The sequence below is a fragment of the Macrobrachium rosenbergii genome, chromosome 27 (genome assembly GCF_040412425.1).
Source record: "Macrobrachium rosenbergii isolate ZJJX-2024 chromosome 27, ASM4041242v1, whole genome shotgun sequence".
Lineage (NCBI taxonomy): Eukaryota > Metazoa > Arthropoda > Malacostraca > Decapoda > Palaemonidae > Macrobrachium > Macrobrachium rosenbergii.
The window spans coordinates 13796056-13818180 of record NC_089767.1 but is presented as its reverse complement, the minus strand read 5'-3'; the positions used below and the strand labels follow the sequence as shown (position 1 = coordinate 13818180).

General features: G+C 35.6%; 1 protein-coding gene across 2 annotated transcripts in view; it reads left to right on the top strand.

The window, feature by feature from the left end:
- LOC136853417 (uncharacterized) overlaps positions 1-16614 on the top strand; it is a 31767-nt gene extending 15153 nt beyond the window's left edge. For both annotated transcript variants that reach the window (XM_067128929.1, XM_067128928.1), the window contains exons 3-6: positions 8032-8067; positions 8964-9116; positions 14369-14500; positions 15163-16614. In XM_067128929.1, the coding sequence (XP_066985030.1) occupies positions 8032-8067; positions 8964-9116; positions 14369-14500; positions 15163-15350 (509 nt within the window). In that variant the 3' untranslated portion in view covers positions 15351-16614. The remainder of the gene's footprint in view (positions 1-8031; positions 8068-8963; positions 9117-14368; positions 14501-15162) is intronic.
- The last annotated feature ends 5511 nt before the right edge of the window (positions 16615-22125 follow it).

Here is a 22125-nt window from a genome sequence, read left to right as displayed (position 1 = left end):
TACGGGATATCTTGAATAAACCTAACTGTAGGCTTTAACGTAAAGTCTTTATATTTCAGCAGTTTTTGCTGCTTAGGAGAAGACCAGACCTCTGAAGAATCTGTTAAGTTGTGATGGTATTGTATTTATAGATAATGAAAGAATTTTCCTTCGTTTTTGTCCAACAACGTTCTCGGTGATCAGATAACATATGCAGTTCCCGTCGGCCGTGCTCAACCATCCTTGCTAATCTTATATAAAACTTCCCTGTTTGTTGTTTACGGCTGAAAGCCTTCCAGTGCCTGAATTGCATACGAAGGTGCAGACTCAGTACTTGTTCGATCTTTCTTAAGGGCTCAGGTTCATATTGAGCTTCTTTTATCTGCATTACTTAAGTCCGCTGATAGGCTCTGTTTGCTTTTAATTGTACGCCACAAATTTCTCATTTCCGGTTAGCATTTGTAGCATTTCAGTTAATGAAATTAAATCAACGGAACAATTAATGGCTTGTATATCTCATCTACTTTTAAGTAACTCGTTAATTAGTCAGAGCATTTACTACTGCTTGAAATATACTTATTATCGGGTTTCTCATTGTAAGGGCAACATTTGTCCCCTTGAAACTGTAACATGTTTCTTTTGTTCTGGATCACATCATGCTGATTACATAGTACTGTAAGATCCAAACAACATATAGTACATTCGTTATATTTTACTCATCCGCTTAAGAACACTTCCTTTGCACTTCAGTTCGCGAAAATGTGTGGAGTATGTTACAAGGCCCTCATACTGAAAAGTTTTAAGACCCCTGAATTATAGTTGACAAACCAACAAACACTTTTTCTAGGTGATGCAGCAGTTCTTATATTTTCACTTTTCCTGCAAAGATGAATTCATTCCTTCAGTAAAAAAGAAAAAAACAAACTGGGGAGATGAAATTACAAGAAGCAGCGCTTAGATTCGAAAGACGAGGGAGAATCAATTTGGTAAAAAAATGCTTAGATTAGATAAAGCACTTCATGGCGTTATCGAGTAGAACCCTCTGCTCTCGGCAGTTTGAATAGTTGAAAAGACTGATAACTCGTTGTTGTCAGTTTCTTACTCAGATGATGTCGGTCTGTCGCTTCTTTTAGTAAGAAGTTTCTATGTGGTTGCATTTAATTGTTCACTCTGGAATTGTTAAATTACTTCCTTTGCTTTAAAGAAAGTTTCCTGGCTTTACGAACCCTGATCGTATGTACACACATCATGCATATGCATATTTATAATTTATCTGTCGGACAAAATCTGAGAACCTTGATTTTATAAATGAGATACAGATGAAGTTTTATAAAACACTGGTGTCCATAGTAAAAGAATTTCCAACGATAAAGCATTCCCACCCGGCTTAGTAGTAGTAGAACTTAGCTGTCTGTATATGGATTTGACTTTGTAACGGCTCGAGCCCCCGATCAGAAAAGGCGGTAGCGCCCGAACATGTTATGTCGCCTATTATGATCTTGCTACCAAACTTTTCCCCAGGGTGTAAGTCGTGCAAGTAGGTTATGTGTGAATTCAGTTTTCCATCAGATGTACGAAAGCGTTGGGAGTTTTGTGGAAAATGTTGGCAAGGTTTTAAAATATTCAAGAAATGTGCGCCGTGGAACCGTATATACAGATCGAGCGTTTCCGAGTGTTGGTTTTAGAACGGGAATTTTTGTTATTATAGCAATTGGAGTTTTTTCGATCTCATTTTTACTTTTATCATTTATTAGGTCTACACCGACTTTAGAATTCCTATATCTGTTTTGTATTATAAAGAAACATATTATGTTGAAACACATTAAGCACCGACGATGGAAAATTGTAAACGAACAGAGGACTTGGGTTAGATACTGATGTGAAATAATACGAAAATAACTATGCAAGCAATAACACACTTTTGACTATATACAAAGTTTGCTGTATTGTATTATAATTAGTAATTAGACAAAGTTAACCGGCTATCTACGAAAACTGAACACTGCTAAATCGCTGGTCATCATAGGGGCAGTGATTTATGTACCATATGGAGATTGTATTGTAGATATCCGTAATCTATCCTCACAAAATTAAAAAAAAATTTTTTACTTCCCGACGTAAGAGCAATACAATACATTATTGTGAAGTAAAGTTAGACTTTATTCGGTGAACGTAACCAGCCAGCCATCTGAACAAGTAATGAGTTGTAGATGAATCAGGACCAGCGTTTAGTTGCTGACAAGAAAGTAAAAATAAGATAAGAAACTTCATTATCATTTAAAATTATTCAAAGGCGGATGTCGAAGAAGGCAAAAGTCGACTTGCACTTTGGAGAGAATTTTCTCTTTTTTTGTGATAAGGGTTTTATTTTGTCTTCAGAACTTCCATATACAAAGAGTTGCTTGTGTATGTATATATATATATATATATATATATATATATATATATATATATATATATATATATATATATATATATATCGATCGACACCGCCTTTGAATAGTTTGATAATGAAGTTTCTTATCTTATTTTCATTTTCTTATCAGCAACTAAGCGCTGGTTCTGATTATCTATAACTTATTACTCGTTCAGATGCCTGCTTGGTTACTTTCACCGAATAAAGTCATACAAATGGGAACAAAACACGTTAAAAGAAGAAGAAGAAGAAGAATAAAGTCTAACTTTACTTCAGAATAATGTATTGTATTGCTTTTATGTCAGGAAGTACAAAATGTATTCTAAAATTTTTGAGAAGAATAGATTATATATATATATATATATATATATATATATATATATATATATATATATATATATATATATATATATATATATGTGCTACTTTGGATTGTTATCTACGCGTCACCTCCGAGGTGCTAGTACTAAACATGGCGGAAGCTCAATGGGACGTGTTTAGTACTAGCCCCATGATATATACACCATGTATATATATCATGGTAAAGATATATATACAGTATATATATCATTACCATGCTTTATCATTACCATTCCTATTATTATCGTTGGTGTCATTCAGATATTAGTGTTCGGAATTAGTCTATGAATTGGGTAACAAATGCTAACATTTTAGAGAACGTCGAATGACAATATTTTTTTCTCAGGGTGGTTCATCTACGTAGTCGAGGGTTGCTATTTTGTGACCTGAGAGCTCTCAACTTAATGCAAAAAATATAAAACACAAAATCCCTAGAAAGTATGAAATGATAAAAAAAAAGAATTAGCGTTAACTTTTCTAAGGATAATCGTTCTGCTATTAGTTTTGGGATTATGGAAAAACAGAAAAGGTGGATAGTGATATCCCCACCAAAAAAAAAATATATATATATATAAAACAAAATCCCTAAAAAGTATAAAACGGAAAAATAAAAAAAATAGCGTTAAGTGAATTAGTGTTAAGTTTTGTTAGGAAAATAATTTTGCGTTTAGTTTTGTGATAATGGAAAAATAGAAAAGGTGGATAGTAATATCCTACCCAAAAAATATAAAACACAAAATCCCTAAAAAGTATAAAATGGAAAAATGGAAAAAAGTGTTAAGTGAATTAGTGTTAAGTTTTGTAGGGAAAATCATTTTGCGTTTAGTTTGGTGATTGTGGAAAAATAGAAAAGGTGGAAAGTAATATCCCATCCTCGGCCCCCCCCAAAAAAAAATTCCTCCTAAAAATTATAGAATGGAAAAAAATAGTGTTAAGGTTTGTAATGGAAATTCATTTTGCGTTTAGTTTTGTGATTTTAAAAACAAAAACAAAAAAATAAAAAAATTATTTTATAGGAATAAGGAATTTTATTTAATAGTGTGACGTGGGATTTTGTGTATGTGTTAATTTCTGTGAGTGACATTGCCTCCAGATCCCGAGTACAGGATCTGACAAATATTAAGCCAAAAATATCATGTGATATCGAGTTCCCAAAACCTTGGGAATAACTTCCACCCAAGGGGAATTATAATTTGAAAGTGCCTGCCCCCGGGCACTTGATGATAATTATAATTCCCCCGAAGTGTTAGTTCCCCCAAGAAGTCCTTTGTTGGCCGAACCGGTTGAGCTTCAAACTGTCGCTCGATGGGCCGGAGTTCAATTCCCGCGGCCGGCTGATGAAGAGTTAGAGGAATGTATTTCTGGTGATAGAAATTCATTTCTCGCTATAATGTGGTTCGGATTCCACAATAAGCTGTAGGTCCCGTTGCTAAGTAACCAATTGGTTCTTAGCCACGTAAAATAAGTCTAATCCTTCGGGCCAGCCCTAGGAGAGCTGTTAATCAGCTCAGTGGTCTGGTAAAACTAAGGTATACTTACTTACTTAGTTCCCCCAAGAAGTAAGGAATTTGTTGTTATACGTTATTGTTGGCTTAAAGTAACTTGTGTATGTGACATACAATCCACACACACAAATATTAAGCTACAAATTTCGCTCGATATCGAGTTCCCGAAACCTTGGGAATTACAGTACTTCCAACCAAGGGGAATTATAAGTAAGTGCCTCCCCCCAGGCACTTAACCAGGTAAGTGTCTCCCCCCAAGCACTTTACTACAATTCCCCTTGAGTGTTAGTTCTTCCTAAGATATAGGATTCTTTGTTGGGCATTATTTGTAGCTTAATAGGTAATATGAAAATAAAAGTCACGTGTGCATTTGACAAAAAATTCACACACACGAACACACAAACATTAAGCCACAAATATCGTTTGATATCGAGTTCCCTCAATACCTTGGGAAGAACTTTCACCCCAAGGGGAATTATTATTTACAAGTACTTCCCCAAGCACTTGATTATAATTCCCCACAGGTGAAAGTCCTTCCCGAGGTATTGAGGGAACTCGATATCTCAAACGATATTTGTGGCTTAATGTTTGTGTGTGTAAAAATAAAAGTCACGAGTGTCTGTGACATGAAATTCACTGACACATCCACACAGACACACGCACACACACATATATATGTTTGTGTGTGTGTGCGTGCATGTGTATGTGTTGTGTGTGTGTTTGTGTGTACATATACATATATATATGCATGTGCGTGTTTTATGTCACATTCACACAAATACACACACACGTGTTTGTGTGTATGTAAATGTGTGTGTATATATATATATATATATATATATATATATATATATATATATATATATATATATATATATATATATATATATATATATATATATATGACACAAACATATTTGGCCATAATTACATTAACACGTGATTCATCTCTCACACATCACAATAGGTAAAAAAAAAAGAGGCTGGGTGTAGGTCTCGACCAGTTTCGACTTTACTTCCAAGTCATTGGCTTGGAAATAAAGTATAGAAACTGGTTAGGACTGACACCCAGCCTCTTTTTTTTTTTTTTTACCTGTTGTGATGTGTTTATATATATATATATATATATATATATATATATATATATATATATATATATATATATATATATATATATATATATATATACACACACAGCACAAACATATTTGGCCATAACCACATTACCACGTGATTCATCTCTCACACATCACAACAGGTAAAAAAAAAAAAAAAAAAGAGGCTGGTTGTAGGTCCTGATCAGTTTCGACTTCAAGTCATTGCCTTGGAAATAAAGTCGAAACTGGTTAGGACCTACCCCAGCCCTCCGTTTTTTTTTTCACCTGTTGTGATGTGTGAGAGATGAATAACGTGTTAAGGTGATTATGATAAAAAAAAAAAAAATATATATATATATATATATATATATATATATATATATATATATATATATATATATATATATATATATATACACACACACACACACACACACACTTCTCCAATTTCCTGTACCTCGTCGTCAAGACTAGAGCTCTAACGGAAAATGCGCAATTTGCTTTACTTTGCTGTTCCATTTACTACTTTTGGCAACTGCTGCTTCAGCTTTTAACTCGTGACTATCGTTAGAATGAAACAACGATCCTATAAAAAGGTGGTCTGGCGGCACAGACAAAAGACTGCAGATTGAAAATAAGGATAATAAAAAAAAATCAGTGAAAATGAGCAAATTAGCAAGGCCAAGAGAAACGAGGTCTATCCAATTAGGTGGAGTCGCCTCCCACCTGGGGTGACTTTTAATCTATTACCTGTTCGTTGAAGAAGAAATTTGTCTTCGAAATATTAATCTGTAAAATCTATCCTTTTGGTGTTTTTATGCGCTACCTTTATTAGATATATATATATATATATATATATATATATATATATATATATATATATATATATATATATATATATATATATATAAATATTTATATATATACTATATATATATCTATAAACATAAATATTTATATATATAATATATATTTATATATATATATATATATATATATATATATATATATATATATATATATATATATATATATATATAACACCAAAAGGATAGATTTTATTGATTTATATTTCGAAGACAAATGTCTTCCACAACGGACAGGTAATAGATTAAGAGGTTACCTCTAAGATACGTCATCGCCTACGTAGTCACCCCAGGTGGGAGGCAACTACACCCATTTGGGTAGACCCCGTCTCTCTTGGCCTTGCTAATTTACTCATTTTCACTGATTTTCTTTCCTTATCCTTATTTTCAATCTGCAGTCTTTTGTCTGTGCTGCCAGACCACCTTTTTATAGGATCGCAGTTTCATTCTAATGATAGTCACGAGTTAAAAGCTGAAGCAGCAGTTGCCAGATGTAGTAAGTGGAACAGCAAAGTAAAACTAATTGAGCATTTTCCGTCAGAGCTCTAGTGTTGTCTTAGATTATAGATGCCTCAAGTGCACTACCACTCAGTAAGAGTTTCCTAAAATAATTAAAACTTTTACGAAGTTATTACAGCTATCAACACAAGCTCCCTGGAGTCGACTAAATTCCTTGACCTTGTGTTGATTGATAGTTTTAATAACTAGTAAAATTTTCAATTATTTTAGTCTGATGATTTATATAAAACACACACACACACACACACACACACACACACACACACACATATATATATATATATATATATATATATATATATATATATATATATATATATATATATATATATATATGTAAATTCAAAAGGCAAGCGCCACCAACCGGACCCGACCTTTTATGACGTGTGTTCCGGTTGTAGCGCCTTTGCCTTACAGTTTAGAGTTCTGGGTTCGATCTCGGCGTTAGTCAGAAATTTATTTCTGTTCCACACCTGGTTGTGTGTCGATTACTTATATATATATGTGTATATATATACTGTATATATATGTGTGTGTGTGTTTGATACCGATTTTTTTAAACAGTTACTCTTACTATTAATGACTGATGTATATTAAATTATTTTCATGAAAGTTCCCTGAGATATTTGTGCCATCCAGAGCACCCACGAAGAAACTTAGATGTCCTCCGTAATCTTTAACGATAAATGATTTCAATGTGCAGTCGGAAAAGGCATTTGATTCCTTACCCTACTGCCAGGAGCTGCGATATGAAATGAGCCAAAAAAAAGAAAACTATCTGTAGATTCGTTTATTGTTATTTTTTTACAGCTTCTATGTATATCCCGTAGGGGGGTTATTGCTGTCAGCGCACCTCACGCGGTGCACTGTAGGCATTACTTGAGGGTTCTTTGCAGCGTCCCTTAGGCCCTAGCTGCAACCTCTTTCATCTTCTTTACTATATCTCCGTTCATATTCTCTTTCTTTTATCTTACTTCTCACCCTCTCCTAACAATTGTTTCAACATAGGTCCCATTGCTTGGCCTTTGGCCTAAATTTTATATTGCAATTCCAGTTCCAATACATCTTTTTTCATGTATTTTTCAATATTCACAAAATGATGAACAGCCTATCCATCTTCCGTGCCTCTGGGTTCAATGTCTAATTTTCTAATGCAGGTCTGTCATCACAAGAGGAGAGTACTCGGCAAGACGCTTGTACTTTTTAGTTAAGCTTAGTACTCATGCACAACCTGTTTAAGAACTTCACTCTGCTTCTTTCAAAATTAACTTATTTTCTCTTTTTTTCAGACGTTAGCTACGATGAAGAGGACGGTGGCGGCGTTGGTGAGTATGAACGAACAGATTAAAGCTGGCAACTCTAGTCAGATAATTGTCATGAATCACTGGATCTCAAAGTAGAAGAGAGAGAGAGATAGAGAATTTTAGTAATTTATACCATTATATGAGATTTGAATAATTTGCACCATAACATGACATCACAATATTAAGGGAACTTAGTAAATACTAGATATCAGCCAGATTTTCAGGGAGTAAAATTTTGGCAAAAACCCTTTACCGTGGATGCTTTACTTTCAGAAATATGCGTAAATTATGAGAAAAGAAATTTGTGGACCAAATTACTGTCTAGTTGTGGAATGTGTTATCTTTTTATTTTTATTATTTAACTCACTTTGTTTTTTTTGTACTTAATATACAATATTCACGGGGATAAGTTTTTCAGCATTTTCATATCTTCAGAACACCAAGTTGAACTGTTATTTTTAAGCCCTTGTTGTATTTAAAATTATAGTGACGAAAATTACAAAGCTTTTCTTTAAGAAGAATGAATGCTTCCATTATATTTATATAGAATAATTGCTGTAAATGTGACTAAACACACAAAAAAATTTCTTCAAATTACTCCCAGCAGGTGATAAATGTATCAGTTGCAAAACATTAATCAGGGTTTAATGAAGGATTTGACTCCCTGCATAGCTGAGGTATTTTAATTATTCTCAAAGCAAGGATCTCTTTATGACACCGAAAAAACCCCATGCATCTCTTAATTACAGTAAAATTAGCCTGGATATTGTCAAACCATCCTCACTAAAATAATCACCTTACATTTAAACGCATTCCTGAAAAATACTTTCAAGTGTTCTGGTTCCCGCAAACAAAAAAAAATAATGCCTCGACCGTCAGCATGAGCATACGGCAGCCTCAATGCTTCCTAATTGCAGGTAATTGCTTGGCTGCAATTATCCAGGTCCCCGTGTTGATTGCCGGTGCGATCATCATCCCCATATTTGGCATCACGTTCATCGTCTGTGGAATTGTCTTCATCAGCGATTGCAAGATTGAACCCATGATCCCAGTTTGGCTTATTGTACAAGGTAGGATAGTAGTTTTTCTCTATCATCATCATCATCTTCTTCTTCTTCTTCTTCTTCTTCTTCTTCTTCTTCTTCTTCTTCTTCTTCTTCTTCTTATTATTATTATTATTATTATTATTATTATTATTATTATTATTATTATTATTATTACAAGGAAGAGGACCCTCTGTTAAACATGTCCTGTTAAATATGAAGGCTGCGCAACCTATTTATTATTATTATTATTATTATTATTATTATTATTATTATTATTATTATTATTATTTGTCTATCACAGTCATCTTATTCGACTGGGTGTTTTTTTTTTTTATAGTGTGGGGTTCCGGGCTGCATCCTGCCTCCTTAGGAGTCCATCACTTTTCTCACTATGTGCGCTGTTTCTAGTAGCACACTCTTCTGCATGAGTCCTGGGGCTACTTTGGCATCTAGTTTTTCCAGATTCCTTTTCAGGGATCTTGGGATCGTGCCTAGTGTTCCTATGATTATGGATACAATTTCCACTGGATTACCCTATATCCTTCTTATTTCGATTTTCAGGTCTTGATAGGTATCAGTTTTTTCTCTTTATTTCTCATCTACTCTGGTGTCCCATGGTATTGCGACATCAATGAGTGATACTTTCCTCTTGATTTTGTCAGTCAATGTCACGTCTGGTCTGTTGGCACGTATCATCCTATCTGTTCTGATACCATAGTCCCAGAGGATCTTTGCCTGATTGTTTTCTATCACTGCCTCAGGTTGGTGTTGGTACCACTTATTACTGCAAGCTAGCTGGTGTTTCAGCAGCTGCTGAATCATGCCTCTTTTTGTACTGGTTCTGTGCAAGCGCCGGACATTCGCTTGCTATGTGGTTTATGGTCTCGTCTTTCATATTGCACTTCCTGCATATGGGTGAGATGTTATTTCCATCTATTGTTCTTTGAACATATCTGGTTCTTAGGGCCTGATCTTGTGCTGCTGTTAGCATTCCTTCTGTTTCCTTCTTGAGTTCTCCCCTCTGTGGCCATTGCCATGTTCTTTGGTTTGTTGTGCCATTCCTCTGTTCTGTTTTTCATTCTCCTGCCTCTGTATATTTCTGGGTCTTCATCTACTTTTATCAGTCCTTTTTCCCATGCACTCCTTAGCCACTTGTCTTCACTGGTTTTCAGATACTGCCCCAGTGCTCTGCTCTTGAGGTTGACACAGTCCTCTGTGCTTAGTAGCCCTCTCTCCACTTCCTTTCGTGTTATGTATAGTCTGTCTGTATTTGCTCTTGGGTGTAGTGTTTTGTGTATTGTCATGTGTTTCCTAGTTTTCTGGTCTATGCTGCAGAGTTCAGCCTTCGTCCACTCCACCACTCTTGTCCTGTATCTGATTACTGGTACTGCCCATGTGTTTATGTCTTTCATCATGTTCCAGCGTTGAGTTTTGACTTGAGTATCGCCTTAATTCTCTGCATATAGTTCTTTCCTGATCGTGTCCTTCATCTCTTGGTATTTTATATCCTCTCCTATTATTCCCAGGTATTTGCATCCGGTCTCATCCTTGTTACTTTGCCTTTTTGTATGTTGACCAAGGCGCATTTTTCTATTCCAAACTCCATCCGGATGTCCCCAGATACAATACTTACAGTCTGGATTAGGGTATCTATTTCTTTGATGTTCTTATCATACAGCTTGATGTCGTCCATGTACATCAAATGGTTAATTCTGTTGCCTCCTTTCTTGAGTTGGTACCCAGCATCCATCTTCTGCAGATTTTGTCGTGGGAATAATGGCTTCTGTGAAGAGTAGTGGGGACAGTGAGTCGCCTGGAAAGATCCCTCTCCTGATGTTAACCTCTGCTAGTCTTATCCCAGAGCTTGTAAGTTCTGTACTCCAGTTGCACATTGTATTTTTTAGGAAGCTGATGGTGTTTTCCTCTGCCCCATATATTTTCAGACATTCTATTAGCCATGTGTGCGGTATCATGTCGAAGGCTTTCTTGTAGTCAATCCATGCCATGATTAGGTTGGTTCTCCTTCTCTTACTATTCTTCATTAGCATTTTGTCTATCAGGAGCTGGTCTTTTGTGCAGCCTTTCTGTTGGTGGGGGATGGTGTCTGTTAGGTCTGGGGTTTTCAACCTTTTTCTCCTCACGTACCATTTTGGGTATTTTTACATTCAATAATGTGTATCCTTCACTTTGTATAAAGTAGAAAACAAAACAAAAGCAGAAAAACATTCCATTGTTATATTTGCAAGTACTATACAATTACACAACTCTCCTGACATACCAACAATAAACACAAAGAATTCTAAAAATAAAGAAAATTATTCTAATTATTTACCTGTGGCATTTGTCTATCTTGCTGGGGAGAGGTCTAACTTTGTGCAGCCTTTCCCTGGGGGGATGGTGTTTGAAAACCCTGCTCTAGGTAGTTGTCTAGCCTTTCACTGATGATACCTGCTAGTAACTTCCACATTATTGGAAGGCAGGTGATAGGCCTGTAGTTACTTGCTATGTTTCCCATGTTCTTGTATTTCTGTACTAAGGATGTTCTCCCTGCTATTCGTGGGCATAGGGCCTTGAAGTTTTCGAGCCAGTATCCATGGACTTCATCGGGACCTGGGGCTCTCCAGTTGAGCATTATCTTTAGTTGGTGTCTGAGGCTACGTTCACACCGGGCATTTTTAACAGCACTGTGAGATACGCACGGTCGATTGTTCGATGTTAGCTTATGGAATTGTTCACATGTAACCATGGCATATCGCGGCGGTTTCCAATACATCGCGGTAGCGAGATTCCCCTCGCCAACGCGCGATTGCTGGGCGTGTCAAGATACATACAAGTCAGTGACATTGTTCGCACACAGCAGTGAACTGCGCTTTTTGAAAACAGCAGGTGCCATCATTGGCTGTGTGTCAGCGAATGAGAAAAGAGATTGTGCGTTACCATAGCAACCCTGGTCACCACGCCTGGTCCCCGTGATCACAGTCACACACACTATTGCATCGCTGTCACTGCCAACTGTTAACTATGGAGAGGGGATCATTCTGACACTGGATGTCATATAAAGAAGTAGATGAATATATATATATATATAAAGAAGCATTATATATATATATATAAATTATAAAGAAACATTGGCTCACCACCGCAGTCAGAAATGCTTCGTGTGAACAATTACAGCGTTAAACGAGAGGTGGCTGCCACAGTTAAAAACGCCCTGTGTGAACCTACCCTTACTGTGTCTGTTGTGATCTCGGTGAATCTTGTTTTATTCTCCCCATTTCTTCCGCCTTGACTTCCTGGAGCCATGTTGAATGTCTGTTGTGTGATACCAGATTGCTCCATATGTTTTCCTAGAGTCTCTTACTTCGGTTCGGCTTCAGGAATTTCCTGGTGGTTGTCTTCCCCTCTTAGTTGGCTGTACTGTATAGTCTTTTCTGGTTGGTTCCAAAGAGTTTGTTCTGTTGATACCCTTTATTCCTGTTCATTTACCATTGGATCTTCTGTGCTTTGCTTTAAGCCTTTGTTTTATACCTTTTATTGTGCTGTTTAGTCCCTTCTCCTGTACTTTGTATTTCTCCTCTTGTTTTCTTGCTTCTTAGCCTTTTTTCTGCCATCTCTTTCAGTTTACTCAAGTCAGATCTCATAGTCATGATTTGTTTTTCAGGCGCCTTTCCCAAGGTGGTTGCTGTTTTGGCTTCTGCATATGCCAGGTTATTGGTTTCTGTGATACTGGTGGTGTATTAGTCTCATTTTATTAATGTCATTTGTTTTCTCCCTTAGTTGCTTTGTCTTGTAGGCTTTCATGGAGTGGATCTTTGTTCTTTCTGTATCTTACTTCATCCATTGTCTGATCTTTTCCTCCCATTTCCTCGTGTGTCGTTGTTTGGCAGCTCATCATTTCTGTCGTTTTCTGTGTCATCGTCTCTTAGTTCTTGTCCTGCGTTGCTGGGTGTTATTTCTCTTTCCAGTTCCCCTCTGTTGTGGAGAGCCAGTTCTCTTTTCTTTATGTTCCTTACTTGGTCTGCCAGCCTCTGTTCTGTTTGAGGGGTGTTATTTCTCTCATTCCAGATGTTGACCCATCTTCTTCTGTATCCTCTTTCTGTCAGGTTGCTTCTGATGTAGCATCGCCATATTTCCTTGCTGGTTATTGTCGTTGTGGTGGTTATTTGCTGGATGACGACCTCCAAGTACCTGACTGTCCTCCCCGTTGACTGGGCTGTATATCTGGCTGCCGGACGAAGCTCCTCTGTTGCCAGAGGTTCCATTTACGCCGTTGTCTTTGACTCTTTCATTTCTTTCCATCATCGCTGAATTTTGCTATTTAACCCATAGCTGGACCCTGCCCCATCGGGAATAGGTACTCATTTACAGCTGAGTAGACAGAGGAAATTGTGGCAAAGATCCTAGGAGAGTGGTCACCCATCCAACGTCTGAGCAGCACCAATGTTGCTTAATCAGTCCATCGATTAGCTAAACCACTCTACCACGGCGCCCATTATTATTATTATTATTATTATTATTATTATTATTATTATTATTATTATTATTGTTGTTGTTGTTGTTGTTGTTTTCGTTTCCCGTGTTATGCCAAGAATGCTGAATGTTTATTATTATTATTATTATTATTATTATTATTATTATTATTATTATTATTTTTTTTTTTTTTTTTTTTTCTATTTTTTTATTGCTGTTGTTTTCGTGTCCAGTGTTATACCAAGAATGTTGGAAGGTGTAGCAGGTTACTGTGGAGCACAGTATAAAATTTATTCTCAGGAAACTCGCTTTAGAAAGTGTCCTGACATTACTGTGATATACCTTACTGATTCTTGCCATAGGTAAAGGAGCAACGGACGTTCAGAAGATGGCAAGTGTTCAGATTTTCACAATTAATTATATTTTCGTTGTGCAAAATGGCTCAGGGCTAACTTTTGCCATTTTGCAGTCTGAATATGCTTCGTAAAGACTTCATCCCGTTAGGAATGGGTTATCAGCCACCCTTGAGCAGAGTTCAGTAAGCAGAGATGTGACTCCAGTTTTTAAATCAGTGTCTGTGAGACTTAGCCTGTGTTCTTATGCACGTAAATTACATTACGAACTTGCGTAAGGGAGGATCTCTCTTTACATGACAAGATATTAAGGTGAAACCTCTTTATTCGTGTGATGAATTCATGAATTCATTTACAGGAAAAATTTTTAGTATATTTGTACATTATTTCATGTTTTGTGAATCTTTGCACCAGTCTCTGCATTACGTTTATCAAGTCTTTTCTATTTCATAGGTTTCATACTGCTTTTCGGAATTGGCATCGGTGGTGTGGCCAAGAAGACGTCTAAAGATGGAAGCGTGAACATTGTTGTTAAAATCGTCAGTTTTATCATCTTCCTGTTTACATCCGCTTGGTTCATTGCAGGTAAGACAACCCAGGTTCTCTTCTGACAAAATCCGTTTAAAAAATATGCTAAGTAATCTAAGAATAAAAAGACAATTAGTATCTATTCATATTAGGAAAAAGACCTTCTTTGATATAGGTTTTGTTAAACAAAATGGCAGTTTCAACAGCATTTATTTTATATAGTAAACGCTCAATTCGTCTTATCAATTGCTTTTCTTGCGCTGGAATGGTTGCAAGCAATTGACCGATGTTCATATCCGGTGGTTTAGTGATGTGTAGTTCTCGTGGGAGAACTACCTCCTACATATCACTAAACCACCGGATATGAATATCGGTCAATTGCTTGCAACCGTTCCACCGCAAGAAAAGCAATTGATAAGACGAATTGGGCGTTTACTATATAAAATAAATGCTGTTGAAACTACCATTTTGTTTAACAAAACTAGTATCTATTCAGTTATTATTGCCTCTAGTCACTTACTAGTGTTTATTGTTACTTTCAAAATTTATCTTGGAATATTGTTCTACGCAACAATTCAGCACTTTCAATTCAAGTTCATAGTTATTCCTTTGGGTTTTCAAAAACCCTTCCTTCTTTTAGTAGGCAAATTGACTCTTGATATTCATTCCTTCAAACCAAAGACCAAAATTGATCTTCTAACTTGGCTGTTTCACAACAGGAAACTACTTCATTTATCAAGCTTGGTCAAAGGATCCTGACTATGCCCACTTCTGGTACAACAACGGCTGCAACCCCGCCCTTTTCAAGCTTTCCTTCGTATGCATCATTGTTTTGGACATTCTCTTTGCCGTCTCCTTCGTCGTAGGAATCCTTGCCTTCTGCCTCAGGGGATGCAAACGAAGATAAACGAGGGAGACGACAATAAGAAACAAAATGTCCCAGTTTAGTTAGTCATGTAATCGGTCGAAATGGTCAGATATCTCTAATTTTTAGGTGATCAGAAATTTGTTTTGATAACATTTGGGGCTGAACGAAAGGGAGATGTTTTCACCAGTTGGGAAAAAAATCGTGACTATCTCACATTGATTGTTCTTTTCTGTCCTTGATGCTCGGTGGCTGCATTGTGTCGAACAAGACTACATGTGACTCTCCTCATTTAAAAGTGATAGCATAGCATCCTCAGAAGAACTTTTACGAATTCAGTCTTAAAAATTGTTTGATTTCATTCTTTATCTCGGTATTGTATTTTTTATTTCATTTTTTTATCTCGGTATTGTATTTTTTTATTTCATTCTATCTCAGTATTGTATTTTTTTTTATTTCATTCTTCATCTCGGTATTGTACTCTCCCTTTACATAATTTTCAATGTCTGTAGTTTCATTTCGGACAACAAGATATTATCTGAAAGTATAATGATGGCAACCACATGAGTTTTGTTATCATGAGAAAATTTAACGACAGTTCATTTTTATTAGCTGGAATCGTGAAATAGTTTGCAGATAGCAATTCTGCATATGTTAGACTTGCTGTCTGTACAGCTTAATTGTTAATGACCCCTCTGGAAACTTTTGGCAATTACCCTGTCAAAGGGGCGGGACTATGTGTTAACTTGGAGTAACATCCAGTACTGTTGTGTAGATGCAGCTAAAGCATATTTGTCCTGTATTGGTAAGACTGGGACTCGGGAAGATTTTGTCTCGAACACTATATTCCTCATCATGTGGCATCCTTGACCTTTATATTCTTAGATATAATTAAATGTTAATGTAATATAAGTAATATTTTTTTCGTTTTTGTTTCTGCTGATTATCTTATGTAGGATTACATTAATGTTTTTTCTGTCAATACGCGAAATAGCAAATTGAAAGCCGCATAGTCAATTATCATTCTTCCTATATTCATTGACTATTTGTTTTCCACACCACGTAAATCAGGAAGTCAGTTGAAATCAGCCTGTTTCTTTTAGATTCCTCTTTTTCATAAATATAACAGATTTTAATGATTAAAAACATTGGAGTGCGCGTTAAATGTTAATTTACTTCTCAGCATTCAATTTGCTTTAAATTTAGATAATAACACAAAATGCTCTTTGTTATGTCCAAAATAGAAAATCAGTGTCATTCCTTATGAGGATTACTTGTTTTTTAATAAAATTATGCCTCAAATAAACAGAAATGTTATTTTGGTCGCAGCACTAATGGATTTTAAATTGACATATGGTGAGTAATTATGAAAGATTTTGTTTTGTCTGAGATGTAAGTAATTTGATAAGTGGGCAAAAATCTTGTTTAAACATGTTTAAGCGATTCTGTAAATTATCAAAATATGATTATGTATTATTGTTTTGAGTTCAAGAGTCAAAGATTTCTTTAACTGGGATGCTCAAAAGAGCATCGACAATACATCTTTGATAACACGGCAAGCGGAAGTTGGCCCACGCGCAAGTTTCCAAGGTCTATAGAGATACGAGACATCTCTATAGACCTTGCAAGTTTCCGTGAAGAAGGAGACAGATTTTTAGAATGACGTCTTTGCTGCAAAAAAAATTTTTTTTTTTTTAAATTTATGCGAAGATATTTCCGCCGAGGAGCCAGTTTCTATTGGCGTTCAGAAGCCGATATTGTGATGAATAACACAATCCTTGGAGCTTATTATTAAATGTTACAGGCTGCTCTGGAAATTCATATCTTTTTGTCAAGTTTCTCAATAAACTGGAGTTCAGCGTATTTCTAATCTTTAGTGTATGTTCAATCAAAATTGTATTTTTCGTCAGATTTCTCATGAATGTGGATTCCATAATTGCATTTTTGTAAAGTCTCATTGATTCTCCATTATGGTTTTGTTATGTTTTAATTTAACGTGGGGTTCGGAAGTGTATTCTAACGAGTTCCATTGTAATGTTAAGTTGCTGTCGCGTTTCCTGTGTAATGAGATCCCTAGGTTTGTTTTTAAGTCATCTCCCATTTGAAGCTGGCGGGGAATTTTTCTTTTTTTTTCTAATTTATTAGGGAGTTCAGAGATCCTTTTCAATGTCTGTCATTTCATATGAGGACTTAAGTTACGTTTTTGACATGTTTCTCACTTCATGTAGTATTGAGGACCACTTTTTGTTTTCTGTTTTCATGTAGAATTCATGAATTAATCTTTTTTGTTTCTCTTTTTCGTACAAAGCTAATGAATTCTTTCCGTCATGTTTCTTTCTTCACTTAGAGTTCAGGATGAAGTTTTTGTGTTATGTTCCTCCTTTTCGTGTAGTGTTCAGGAATATATATTCATCATGTTTAACATGACATATATATTTCTGCCTGCTTATAAACATCACAGTATATCATAGTCACAATAAAGAACATAATTAGGGACACAGAGTTGGATGGACAGAAAAACACTAAAACCAAATAAGAAAAACCAGAGACTAGAACAGAAATATAAACAACATGGATGCAAAAATTCTAAAGATAAAGAGAAAACTTTAAATGTTAATTGATGAACACCTTAATTTAACAGATCGGATATGTACCATAGTAAATATAGGACTTCACCACTTAAGAAATGGTACTGTAGTAAATATAGTACATTGCCACCTAAGAGATGTAACTTTCATTTGTAATTTTTCAAAATGAAACAGCTGAAAAGTACTTGCACATGATTATGTATTCACAAGATTAGACAACCGTAACTGCCTCTGTAATGATCTGCCAAATTGCTTCCTGAAATTACAGGGCAGCAAAATTAATCATGAATAATTGTTGGCGTAATAAGGTCACGCCATCACAAATGAGCTTTACTGGCTGCTTATTAAACAAGAATTGAAAATAAAGTATATGTTCAACGTATGAATATGAAACTGGAATGCTTAAGAGGTCCTCACGTGCGCTGTTTAACAGCAACAACGAATGCTGCATCGTAAGATTTCGACTGTTAATTAAGGCGCTGACTTCCTGTGTTAACATTAATGGAGATTATTTTGTAATTTTCTTGATGAGGTCCTTTCTTTTTCTTTTTGGAATTTTGTCGCTAATGATTAACATCGAATCGTAATTATAGCACTGGCCCATTCCTTCCACGTACGGAATCTTAGAGCGGATATGCAAATGATGATATTGAAAATACATCTAATTTTTACACATTATAAATGTAAAGCAATAAAGACAAAGACAGTTGCTCTATTGCTCGATGGAGCAAACAAATAAACAAATGGGCATATACAAATAAATCAAATCTGATAAAAATCGTATTTTCGGGCGAATAAATAGTTTAACGAAGGTACTGGACCTCGCCCCGTACTTAAATTTCCCGTGATCTCATAGGGGTCGTTTATATAAGCTCGATGCGGACGGGTATAAGTAGCAATTTTCAACTTCCTAATACGAAACGTTACCATGTCCTCACATACGTAGGAGGAATTAGCATACAATGGAATAAAGGGGTCTCGTGTCGAATTTGCCTCTACAGAGTTCTGCTATAACGGAATAATTCTATTAAAACGTTCACAGAGAGAGGGAGAGAAAGCAAATGGTATATTACAATCTTGTCGAAATAGACACACATATATCTTAAAGTTTGTGATTTTACTTGCTTTTAGGAATCTATCTGTATTTACTAAAAATTAAAACCATCACCAGTATTAAAGAAAATAAAAACAAAAGTGTTTTATATTTTAGAATCTTACTCGAGGATTTTAGTACATTAGTTATTTGTGGAAGATATTTCAAAGCTTATGAATCATCCGTCAGGAATAATATTTTTTATTAAGTCACATTCAGGGAGACGGACTTAAACTATTATTGAAAATAGAGATTTCCATCTTAGCGTTCAAAGGGATGAGGTACATGTTCCACCATTCAAAGTTTGCGACCAATTTCTCCCTCTTGTTATATTTGGAGTTGGTGTCTGAATCCTGACAGAGAGAGAGAGAGTTTGTTGGGATGGACAAAGAGCTTCAGATGTAGGGAGCCGGACGGATGCTATGATTGTAGAGACACTGAAGCCACTAATTTTAATGAATGTTCATTCGTGATCATTCTGTGAGGTCTGCTCTAACTGATACTTCCTGGGTACGATGAAAAACTCGGTGAATCATCCAGCAATTAAAATTGATTCTGAAGAGGATTTTGTTCCGTGGTTTCTTTATGGCTGGTTTTTCCTCCTAATTAGTGCTCATTAATCGACACATTATCTTATTCGAGGCATTTTTATTTTGGAGATTGTGTTCATTGCTTCCCGTATCAGTCAACGTTGGCGTTGGTGTCTTCCGTTTTCATATGATCTACGATTCTGCTTTTGCTTCGGCTTCTATGACGGCCTTTCACCTCCACGTGGTCGTTACCTTCCCCCTTCTTTCCACCACCTGTTGTCACGTTGTGGCCTCTAATATTTACAGTAATCCGTCCCGCATTTCCACCACCACCATCATCATCATCACATTCATCACCATCTAAGTTCTCTCTTCCCCTTCTTTGAACGTCACCTCCATCATTATCACCGTCTGCGTTCTTCCTTCCGTCACATTCATTTTTCTTTGTCACTTAGTGTGATTTCCCGGCAACAGCAGGAAATCCCCCACCGAGAGAGTGGTGGTTGGGGGGTGGGGAGGTGCTAGGGGAGTGCCGGTATACCGACTGCTTAGGCGAGATTCGAGCGAGAGGGATGAAGGAACAATGCCATGATTTATGATCCTTGCCGTAATGCTCTCACCACCTTCCTCCGCATTTTCCTTGTCCCCGCCCCCATCCTCACAATACACAAGGCTCTTCTGTAATCAAGCCTTTCTTCAGGTTGTCTGCGCATCTGCAAAGGTCTCTTGTGTCGTTTTAGTTGGTAAGAGGAATATGCAACAGACCCAAACCCAAATGCTATGGAAGAGTGACAGCTGACTAGGGTTTAACGTTGGCTTATGCTTTATTATATTATCTAGAACTTGCACCTTAGAGCTTCTCTCATTATGATTTCTGACAGAAACGAACACACATATATATATATATATATATATATATATATATATATATATATATATATATATATATATTATACAGTATATATATATATATATATATATATATATATATATATATATATATATATATATATATATATATATATATATATATATATATATATATATATATATATATATATATACATATATATATGCATATATATAATATATATATATATAACATATATATACATGCATATATATATATTATATATATATATTATATATATATGGATTTTTTAATTTCTCCTGATTTGTTATATACCAGTCAACATACACACCTATTGACTGAAAGAATATACATAAAAACATATATAACTAAGGAGGAGAAATTTGGCGTAAAGTGATCCAATATAACTTTAAGCACATTATACTCATAACTAACCACATGGTCAATCTACGCATTCAAGAATGATGAACAAACCCACGTGAATCCACTATTCTCTCCTGGAAATGAGCTGAAATCTGTGCAATAGCAACAGGGAATATATACAGTATATCCAAATCGGAGATTGATGCATCTCCCCCGTAGGGTGTTAGTACCGTCAGTGCACCTCATGCAGTGCTATGTAGGCATTACTAAGGTTCTTTGCCGCGTCCCTTCGACCTCTAGCTGCAACCCCTTTCGTTCCTTTTACTGTACCTCTTTTCACATTCTCTTTCTTCCAGCTTACTTTCCACCCTCTCCTAACAATTATTTCAAAGTGCAGCTGCGAGGTTTTCCTCCTGATACGCCTTTCAAAATTTTTACTGTCACTTTCCGTTTCAGCGCTGAATGACCTCATAGCTCCAGCACGTGGCCTTGGGCCTAAATTCTATATTCAGTTCAATTCAGTTCAATGATTCATGCATCTCCGAATTTCCCCCTCGACGTATTTTGGAGACTCAGAATTTCCTGTTATAAGATGGACCAGAAATTCGGGTGCCGAGATTCGACCTTAAGCGATGTCGTCCGTGAGAAGTTTTGGGATTAACAATTTTGGGATTTACAATTTTGATTATTAATGCGTTTGGTTAAGCGGAGGAAATTGTCTAAGTCACTCTAAGGTTATATGATGCACATAAGGTAAATCCTCTGACAGCTCTTTGTGGAATTTGTATGAGGAAATATCATTAGAGTGATGTAAAAGAAGACCTATATATTTAGGGAAGGTGTTTATGAAGATATTAACAGATCCATATTAGGTAGACTATTCATCCTGTGATCTAAAAGTACTAAAGATAATTTTTTTATGTTAAATGGTGATAACGATATATGCTATTCTAGACTGTCTGACTGATTGGTTTTTACTTAAATGCATCACAATTAACAAGGTCGACAATAAGAAAATGTTTTCGACTTAATAAGAAAATGTATATTTATATATTAATATATGAAATTATATATATATATATATATATATATATATATATATATATATATATATATATATATATATATATATATATATATATATATATATATACAGTATATATAATTTCATTAACTAAAAACACATTTTTTTTATTGTCGACCTTGTTAACGTCACAGTTCTTGAAAAGGAAAAGACTGGGTTAGGGTGATGTGAAGTGCAAAGAATGAAACATTTTGTGATGGCATTTTACAATACTGAAAGCAATAACATTTCACAGAGACAAGGTACGAAATATATTGTTGCTCATTGCTCTGGAAAATATGTCCAGGA